The sequence below is a fragment of the Alligator sinensis genome, unplaced genomic scaffold (assembly GCF_000455745.1).
Source record: "Alligator sinensis unplaced genomic scaffold, ASM45574v1 scaffold1494_1, whole genome shotgun sequence".
Lineage (NCBI taxonomy): Eukaryota > Metazoa > Chordata > Crocodylia > Alligatoridae > Alligator > Alligator sinensis.
In genome coordinates, this window is record NW_005842724.1 from 2958 (window position 1) to 13672 (window position 10715).

At 44.3% G+C, this 10715-nt stretch overlaps 1 protein-coding gene across 1 annotated transcript in view; it reads left to right on the plus strand.

Annotated features, from left to right (window-relative positions):
- The first annotated feature begins 747 nt into the window (after positions 1–747).
- Positions 748–10715, plus strand: part of RAB32 (RAB32, member RAS oncogene family) — a 45050-nt gene continuing 35082 nt past the window's right edge. Inside the window, exon 1 of the mRNA XM_014525014.2 lies at positions 748–1080. Coding sequence (XP_014380500.1) covers positions 843–1080 — 238 coding nt within the window. The 5' untranslated portion in view covers positions 748–842. The remainder of the gene's footprint in view (positions 1081–10715) is intronic.

Consider the following 10715-nt stretch of genomic DNA (forward strand, 5'->3'; position numbering starts at 1 on the left):
TGTTTCCTAATATCCCACTCCAACTCCCCTTGCTGCAACTTGAGCTCCTTGCTCCCTGTCCTGCCTTGTCCCCCGCTGAGGACAGTCCAGTTCATGAACGCCGCATGCCCCTGGTGGCTGGGGGGGGCCCAGCCGCAGTGCTGTCGGTGGTGGCAGCAAGTGGGGAGCTTCCGCAGATGGCCACAGCGCTGTTGGTGGCTGGAGGGGAGGATGGCAAGCGCTGACCGGCAGCCCACAACCACCAGCAGACCCCAATGAGAGTGTCATTAGCCGCCAGAGGCTATTGTGGACTGCCTGTAGATGCCACAGGCGGTGTCGGCGGTGGTGAGCGGCAAGCGCCTGCAGGTGCTGCTGGCAGTGTGGATGGCACCTTTTCGCAGGGGGTGCACCCGCTACGCATCGCTAATGCTGAGGCCTGTCCAGCTCCAACCTCTTTGCAACCTGCCTCCCCATTCCTCAGGTGTCTGAAGGGTGGAGACACAGCAAGGAGCAACGGTGGCAGCAAGGGAAGTTTTTAGAGAAGAGGAAACAACTTTCCCAAAGGAAGGGGAAGGGAGGGGAGCGAAGCGCTGGAGCAGGCTGCGCTCGGGGCGGCCGGCCGGCTGAGGAGCCCCCGGACTCGGGCCGGGGGAGGAAGCACCAGGCTGCGGCTCCTCCTCCTGCTGCTCCCGCCCGGCGGCCGAGCGGGGTTATATAAGGCTCGGGGGTTTCCGCGTCCTGTGACTGCAGTCAGGTGGTTGCGCCTCCCCTGCCCTCCCTTCCCTTGCCGGGGCGGGGCGGAGCGGAGCGGCTGCGACGAAGTTGCCACAAAGTTGCGGAGTTAGGAAGTTTGTGCCGGGAGGATGGCGGGCGGGGAGGGCGCGGGCGGCGGCGGCGGCGGGGCGGCTGAGTGCCGCGAGCATCTCTTCAAGGTGCTGGTGATCGGGGAGCTGGGCGTGGGCAAGACCAGCATCATCAAGCGCTACGTGCACCAGCTCTTCTCCCAGCACTACCGCGCTACCATCGGCGTGGACTTCGCCCTCAAGGTGCTGCACTGGGACAGCAAGACCCTGGTGCGGCTGCAGCTCTGGGACATCGCAGGGAAGGGCCGGCGGCGGGGCTGCCCTGCGCCTCCCGGGGCCCGGCCCCTGCTGGGCTCCGCATCCTCCTGCCCCTGGAGCCGCAGGCTGGGCCAGCGGTCCTGCCGGCCGCCCTGCTGTGCCGCAGGTAGGGTGGCCGTCCCACGGGACACTCCAGTTGGCTGCTACTCCATTGATACGAAACCCCATGCCTCTGTCCTCTGTTTTCTTCTCTTTGAGAGAAAACGGGTAAATCTCTTTCAAGAGAAACAAGAGGACATCAAGGCACCAGTTTTCGTATCAATAGAGGACAGAGTAGCAGCCAACGGGAGTGTCCTTTGTGAAGAGATTTATCCATTTTCCCTCAAAGAGGAAAAACAGAGGACATAAAGGTGCCCGGTTTCATATCCATAGGGGACAACTGGACTGGCCTCTAGGACGGCCACACTAGCGGTGATCCTGTCTCTCCCATTCCTCCGGTGTCTGAAGGGTAGAGGGCTGTGGGGTGCGACAGAATGAGGAGCAATGGTCTGTTGCAGCCAGGGAAGCTTTTTAGCTAGGAAGGGAAACTTTCCCAGGAGGAGGGGAGTGAAGTGCTGGAGCAGGCAACCTAGAGAGGTGGTGGAGTCCCTGAGAAGCACGCACAGGTGGGCGGGCAGTCCCCACCCCTGAAAAGCACTCGCTCGACTTCTTCTTTCTTTTGAAAACCTAAAACGGCAGGTCACGCCGCTTTCTTTCTCGGGTGTGGGCCATTTGCTTCAGGTTTTAACATGTCTTTGCGTGTTTTGGTTTGGTTTGGTTAGATCTAATTGCTGGGCTCCAAAAAGAAATGACTTCCTCACCCCAGCTTTCCCATGAGGACAAGGCAAAGTAGCTTATGCTGTTAATAACTCCTTTCAGTATGGCAGTAACTGTAAAGCTTCTGGGTTGCTTTGCTTTAACCCATGCAAAGTTGTTGGTTCAAAAATGGGTAAATCTGGCTCTTCTGCACCTGGCTAGTTTTAGGCTGACTTGAAGTAACGCTCAGAAAAAGCTACCAGCAAAGATCACTTGGCTTGGATCAGGCATGCCCACACTACCTTATCTGGGCCCACCTTTATGTGAAGGGCAAAATTGGTCTTTCTGCAACTTCTGGTGATGCAATAAGCATTGCTTCGTGCTTAAGGTGGCTTGTTTGGTGGGGGGGGGGGTTTGGTATGTTCTTAATCTTTACCAATACAGAAGAGTGTAAATAATCCTCATGCATTTCTTGTTACATGCATCTAACTTCTAGTTTACTAACCTTGGGGAAAAAAAGGGGGGGGGGAACCCCCCCCCCTCCAAAACCTGCAGCTGAAATCTTTGCTCACATCCTGCAGTTATGTATAGAAGAAAGAAATGCCATACAGTGCAAACATCATGTTTCTGTTGAGGCATATCTGGTTTGGAGAACTGGGCCAATTATAAGGGTGTTGCTCTGTCAGCTTGTCTTCTGCTGCTGTATTAAGTAGCCTTACAAATGTGATACTACGCGTTGTTTGCTCTGCTTACTCATCTCTAATCCATTTTGTATGGCACTCTAATCCAGTAATACCTTTATCATTTAGTTTGTACATAGGCCTTGGGGTTCAGCCAGACCTCTGTTTTCCATCCTCCTCCCAACACTTCTTCTATCGAGTCTTCCTAGGGCTGAGGAACTAAGCTTCAAATTTCACCATTTTAATATGTACTTAACCCCATGAAAGCTGTGTCTTTAATACTTGCCTTCAAAGGGCAGCTTCTGAGTGTTGGCATCTTTCCTGGGAGAAGTAGCTGCTGTCTTACTCCTGATAATATTTTAACCATATAAAATGAGGTAACTTCTTGCATAACAATGAATTTTCTTGTCATTCGCAACTTCAGTTCAGGTACCAAAGCTGATTGATTCAGTAGGAAAAAATACAGAACTAGGATGCAGGACAAAAGGCTAACACAGTGAAAACAAATGAGCAAGGCAACTATTCAGTGATGCACTCGGGTGACTTTTGAAAAGCAACTACCTGTTAGTTGCTTTGTGTTTCCTAAGATTGCATAACTTCTCTTATAGTGGCTAACAGTAGGATGTGCTGATCCTGAGTTCAAGATAGACTGGATAGAGAGAAATGAAGAACTTCTTGAAAGGAAGAGTATATGAAAATTTATGCTTTGCCTCTCTGGCTTTGTCTGTAAAATGCAAATATATCTTGCCTTCTGCCTGACATCAGACTGACTTATTTAAAATCAAAAGACTGGGAAGGAGGGCAGGGATGGGAAGGGAGGAGAGGGCTGTGCTGAGAGAAGCAAGGGTGTTGGAGAGAACAACAGAGTAATAAACCCTACTGACTTAAATCCAATCCAGGAAATGGGATAAGATCTAAAGTGACTACATTGTCAAACTGATGGTGAAACAAATAGGTGGTTCCAGTAACTATGTTGGTATCACACCTGATCTTTACACTTTTGTTGAAAGGGTTATATTCTGGAGTAGTGGCAAAATGGCACACTCTCTGGATGCTGATCATTTAATTTTATTGTGTTTGGGTGGCTGTCTCACTAGCAATTTCCTTTAGCTGGTCACTGGCCTTCTCTGTAGTTGTATGTCAGTCTTTGGCACCAAAGATTTGGCTTTGGTTATGGTATGATAGCAGAACATCAAAGAAGCTTCTACAGTTGCTAGAAGGACAAAGATTAAAATTGTGTCCACTGTTTAGTTTGTCTCTAATGAATTCCTACATTATTGTAAGTACTGCTGTTAACTCCTTGATGGAAAAACTAGTACATAACCCATTACACTAGAGCAGAGGGGCTGCATCTGCCACAGATTAGCCCCACACCCTCCTTAAGTGCCACTCCAATCCTCTTCTCCTGCCTGGTCTGCTTCCTGCTTCATTCCCCAGGCTCCCTATCCAATTTCCTGCCTTGCTTTCTGCTTCCTGCCCCATCTGTTCTTGTGCTGCATGTCTCCTACCTCATCTGCAGCATGCGACACAGGTGCTGCCCACGTACAGGGTTGGGCAACTTGTGGCTAGAGTAAGCTTATAGGGATCTTTTTCACTTGACACCAGCTTCTACAAACAATCCTTTTTGTTTTGCTGTCTCACAGATACTAGAAGACAAAAGTTGCCTACTTATGGTTCCCATAATATCTATTGGTGGCTCTTAATCTCTGGCCTATATTGCCCACAAAGATGCCTGCTTTTATGAAATGGAAAAATAAGCCTGTTCCTATTCTTGGTGTCCATTCTACTGAAGTCACTTTCAGCACATAGCAGTTTCCATAGCACATCTAGCCTGTTACAGGCTCCTGCAGATCTTCATGCATCAGCTGGTCTGTATAGGTTGACTACACAATCTTGGTTACATCATCATTTTGGGAAGGTAGCCTGCAAAAAGTACAGAATTTAAGTGATAAATCTGGCTTGCTTAACTGCTACAGACAGGCTGAGATGGAAAAGAAAAAGCTACTGCTTTAAAAACGAATACAGTAACAGGCTTCCTCATAAATAGAATTAATATTATATGTGTTCTCAAACTGTGTCTTTTTTATCAAAGAGGGTGACTGAGAATCTGAACATGTGATAGTCATGCCCTCTTACTCCTCAGATCAGCTGTCCTCTGGCCTTGTATAATGGGTGTAGATAACTGTGGCTGCCTGAGTGTACAGCATAACAACTTTAGACATGGTTTAGGAAATGTAATGCATTAATTACTTTGAGCGCCACTCTCCCTGTCTCTGAAGTGAGTTATGCAAACAGCTGAAAGCAAAAATAAAGGTACATAGTGCTTAAAGTGACTGCATGCTGAAAACTGATGTTAAAACAAAATCACTTCTAAACTTGAAATTTTTCTTGAAAATTTGAGCGTGAGGCTTGACTGGGGTGGGTGTGGGGAGAGAGCAGAGGGGTGAAAGTATGATACTAGTCCATTTTTACCAGGGGCTTTTTTTCTAGATGGAAGGCTGAACTGAGGATTCCTTTTCAGTTTCTGAACTCAAAATTATTAGGAAACTTACTGCCCTTTTAGGTGGAGTTCCTTAGCTCTAGGGCTGGATTCTCATTGGGTTCTTGCTGAATGATAAGTTATTTTATTTATTCATATGGAACACAGCAATCAAATGACAGAATAACCTATAAACAACTGCATTGAGGGATAATACTAGTGTGACAATTTTGACTTGATATATGTTGCAAAATGTTGTCAGTAGCCTGGTGCAGGTCTTCACTGCAACCATAAAAATGATAAATAGGTTATCTTTCCCCCACAGTGTGTGCTATAGTTCAGATCTTTCCACAATCATGCTTGGGGTATTTAATAAAATTTCATTTTATGTGGTGGGTAGTTCCATCTACCTTGTGCAGTAGAAACCCTCTTTAACTTTGTCCAGCTCTGCGTTGGTAAAGTGAAGCCAAAGGGTTTTTCATGTGGGGTCTGTATGTCTGAGGGGACTAGGTCATACTCCTAATGTGGCTCACTTCTGAAGTGATCTTTTTGTCTTGGTACTAATTGAAAAGAAAATAGGGTAGACTTGCACTTTGCAGACTAACCAAAGTCAATTTACTTATAATCGCAAGCTTTTGTGAGCTGAAGTTTGTTTCATCAAATTCTCCGCTTTGGACCTTTAGAATTCCCTAGTGTAGAGATGGCCTAGAGATAAAGTAGGTGCCAGGACTCTTTCTCAAATTGAGAATGCTTCCCCTATGTAGGAGAAGAGAGCATGCAAGATAAAGGGAGTGGAAAAAAGGTGTATGTAGATTTTTTTTTGTATACTGAAGGCATTGTCACATGTAGTCACTTAAAATAACGTAGGGTTGCAATCTTTTGAAGGTTAGGTTAGTGGATCCTTAATCATGAGAGAGATTTGGAAACCAAATGTCCTGAACTCTTCAAATCTTGATCCTGGTATCTTTTTTTTTTTTTTAAGGAAAATCTATGCAGAGACTACTAAGGCATTTTGCTTTTGGAGGCAAAATCCTAAGGCACGCTTAACTTAATAGAGAATTTTTCAATTCTTTTAAAGATCTGGTAATGTGATTTGACCAGGCATTTGCCTTCATATGCCTCTATGTAAATGTAGTTTAACCAGCCTGGTTCTAACAATCCTTAGGAGCATGGAGGGAGGAACTATGACTCGTTCTGGTGTGATTTCACAGCATTTAATGAAAGGTGCCTTAAAGTTAAGGATTTTGTTCCAAGTCTCTCAGTGTATGGTGGAGGAAATTTTCTTGGGTATTATGTTTTAAATATTAATTTTAAAAGCAACTGGCTTTAATGGCACATCATACTTCTACAGTTGATCACTGTGGAAGGGGCATTTTTTAGAGACTTCTGAATTGTAATCTTTCTTGCTGTTGGGCTAAATATGACCTGGTCAGTAAGGTCTGTAACTTTAAAAAAAATGTCAGAAAAGATCATCCTAAAGAAATGACTACGGTTACAACAGTATGTTGGCTGATTTAAACCCAGCATGGTATTAAAATACCATCGTTCGGCAAAGAAAAAGGCATGGGCCTGGGATTGGTCTGCTTGAAATAAGGTCACTAACTTCAGTGGAAGATGATGGTAAAAGCACTATTGCAGTTTAAATGGCTGAAAATACTTGGTATGAATTTTGGTAGCCTGTTGTCAGTCTCAAACTTGGGTAAAGAAAAATGGATCCAAAACATTAGATGACCAGCATGCTTTAAATAAAACAGTACGACTGAAACTTGCCAAACTTTCTCCTGATCTTGCGTCTTATGTGTGCTTCAAATGAGAAACTATGCTGAATTCAAACAGATGCCTATGCAAAACTTCTGGGTAATGGGGCTCCGAGTTGCTACAACTTTTTCTATTTTGAGGACTTCAAAGCACTTTGGCAGATGTGAGGAAAGTGACACGGGTGATGTAACTTCATTAGAATCCATGAGTCGGTGTAACCAAGAGCTAAGAATAAAACCAAAGGAATATATTACAAAAAGGTTTAGGCACCCGAAGATAACTGCCAACTCACTTAAGGACCTGTTAAGATTTACAAAAGTTGCTGTCTCCCCATGACCTCATAGTTTACAGGGAAGCTGATGCTAGAAATTGGGCCGGTGATATAAAGAAGATGAACTTCATAACCTAAACCTACCTGTGATTTCCCACTCTTACCCAATATTTCACTGGGGTAAAGGCAAACAGAATGCACCACTCCCTTCACACTACCATATTGGTCAACAACAAAAGTAGATTGTTGGGTAATAAATAGACTTCCGTCAAATCCGTTTGCTTGCTACATGTATATGGAAGGTTACTGTAATAAGGTTTTAAATAGACTTGTAAGTGGAATTAAACATGCATATCCTCAGAAAAATGTTAAGATTTCTCCCCCCCCCCCCCCCAAAAAAAAAAAAACAACAAAAAACAAAACAGTTGCACGTTTTAAATTTTGTTCCTCTTGTAAAATCAAGTTGGGAACTTGTGGAGTTCAGTCTTTTCAAATCTAGCAAAACTTTATTTTATCTGCATGCCCTCATTACAGAAGAGTTTTTCACATATTAAAACTGATCTTGTATAGAGCTGCCTCTCCAGGTCTGCATTCCAAAGCAAGTCTCAAATTTTGCATTTGGTTCACTTTATCTTGACATGGGGCTTGGCAGAAAGTAAATTCCTTAGACCTTGCAAAGTAAGGAGATGTAAAGCAAATAGTAAAAGATTCTGTTTTTTTTGTCGTATAAATAAAGAAAAAGAAAAGCAATATAACTTTTACTGGAGATCAAAGAAATCCAGCTATTGCCTTCATGTTCCAAAACTAAAATGAATACTTTTGCTTGGTTTATAGTAAGGGTTTTAGTATTAAAAAAAAAAAAAAGGTGGAGGTTGCAGGACAGTTGATGTGCTTTCATCTCAAAAGCAAAAAGAGCAACAACTCCCAAGAGCTTTCATATGCTTAATCTGGGCTAGACAGTTTCACATGCTAATCAGTTCAGTGTTCTGGAAACGAAGTGAACCTAGTTGCTGTATTCCATTATTAGTTCATCCGTTGATGGCTCTAGTTGAAGAGGTTACCTGAGCTGCCCTGCACTGGTAAACAAACCCACTCAAACTGGAATGGGTATGAAGAGGCTTCTGTAACCTGTTTGGGGGAGGGGAGGAGCAAAAAGAGGGTGGAAAAGGCATGACTGCAATTTCTAAATCCACCTGGGAAGAGAAAAAAACAAACTACCACTCCCTTCCTTTCTTTCCCCACCCCCAAGCTGGGGTAAACTTGAGGTGTGCATTACACAAGGAAAAAGGTTTCTTGCTGGTCCAGAAACTTTGACTGGTGGGTGGGTGTGCATGTGGGGGTATCAGTGACCACATTCATTCCCACCGCTCTGGGAGCTCCCTCCAACCTGGGCCAAACTTCTGGACCCAACTGTGCACTATATTGGGTTGGTCCCTTGAGTTCCTCTGTGGCTCGGGCATCTGGTTTGACCCATCATGCCAAGTCCAAACTCATACATTGGCTTCAGAGCCATGTGCCAAGCGGGGCCTGGTACACCAAGTCTGGGTTCATGGTGAATCTGGGACTTCAGACCTGAGGTATTTACCTGTAGTCCAAGGTAAAAATCTCCTTTCCTCCCCTCTTTCTTCCCCCTCCCCCACCCCCCCCAATAAAAGATTGCATATTACGTTTGGGGGCATGCTTGTATGTGAGGAAAATACAGGTATTTAAGATGATGGTAATGTTAGCAAGATATACCCTGGCCATGAAAAACACTGAAGCTGTGTTTTAGAAGTTGGCTGACTAGCTACAGTGTGAATTTTTTGCAAGAGCCTCCCAGCAGGACTTGAGAAGATGGTAGGGGAGGGGGATGGGGCAGGAGTGGTGCTTGCAGGAGTTCAGGAGGAGGGAAGGGGATGAGAATGAATTGCTAAGGTAAAACTTGTAGGAGTGGAGCATTGTAAATGTGATTGTCTAGAAAATATGCAAGTTTCTTCTGTCTGATGTATACAGTTGGTCCAATAAAAGAGATTGTCCCCCCCAAACCTTGCTTCTGGTAAGATGATACATGATCAGCTTGTGAAAGGGGATTGTATAGTGACTGAAGACAGTTTAATGTTTCAATGAAGAATGCCTTGCATTCAAAAGTTTATCTAACTTTTTTTTTTTCTTTTTGTTTAATCCCGGCCATGCAGCTGGTCCAAAAAGACATCCTCCTTCTTCCCCAACCCCAAAACCTTGATGCTTATATGAAACAAAGTAACTTACTGTGCTGTGGTAGAATACTAGAGCTTTAGTTTTAATTTAGTATTCTATAAGGCACTATGGGATCTCAAACTTCATAATTTTAATGCTATAATCACTTTACATAACACAGTAAAATGAATCCTAATAATTGGAAATGAGGGCAACTTTATTAGAATACTCTTTCTCTGTGTAAGAATTTTAATAATACATATGGAAAAACGGCTATAGCCACCTCTTGTGAAGGCAAGCAGCATAGTTTATGTATAGTGGCATCTTACATATTACTGTTATGTGAGAGAGGATTGCGTTTGTTTGTTTGTTTGTTTGTTTGTTTGTTTGTTTGTTTGTTTGTTTGTTTGTTTGTTTGTTTGTTGTGGGTTTTTCTTTTGTTTCTGCTAAACGGCAGATTTAACTTCAGATGTTCATTTACCGAAGCGGCATATGACAACTACAAATCACTGCAACCTGTGGGGGCTGAGGTGGTGTGGGTGCTACAGTGCATGGTTGACGGCCCAGAGGTTGCAAGTCAGACCACATCAGAAGCGCTCATAGTGCAGCCCTGTCAGATTCCAGTCAATCTGCAAATTCTGCTGAATACTTTGTGACAAATACACAAGGCTGCAGTCCTTTCCTTGTATGTTACAAAGGTGTTCATTCACAGCAGTCTTCCTACTTGGAACAACCATTTTTTGGCAGGGGATTTTTGTGTTGCATTGCTCCACCACAGTTGAAGAAAGTGCCCTGAGCAGAAAACTATAAACATTACTGTGCCAGTCCCTTCTGACTTCATTTAGTGCTTCATGTTTGCACACGTTCATTGCTCACTGCAGAGGCTTTTAGGTTCTAAGCAGTAACTGCTGTTGGAATCTCAGAAAGCATTCAAAATTACAAGATGTACTGGCTGTCCCATTACAAGGTTGATCAGGATGCATTAAGTCATTTCTAGGAGGATGGAACAAGAATACTGCAGTACATTTTCCTCACAACTTCACTCTGAAATATGAAGTGGAAAGGTCAAGTGAATTCAAGCGCCACTGCCAAAAGGAATAAATACTTGAAATGGATCATCTAAACTTGTATGGATGATTTCTGTCTTGCATGACTAGTTGTGGGGGCAAGGTAGGTAACTTGGGAATCATTTGTGGACAGCTAGTTTCAGTATATTTCAAGCAGAGAAAGGTATTTTAAAAAAAGCTAGAGAGGAAACAACTGGAAAAGTCCTTTAAACTAGTTTAAATGGGAACTGACTTTGGCAGGCAGTATGGGTGGATCTGGCAATGGGGCTCTATGGTCACGGATCCTTCAGGGGTGGTTCACAGATGTAATGAGCTCTCTTCATTGCATATTCGTCATAGATAAAGGGGATGCGGCCATAGACCCTCTCTGATCTTGGATGCCAGTGAGCACTTGGCAGCATGTGCTGTGAACTCTGTGCTTCCCAGTGCAGGGTCTACCCAGCATTCCTG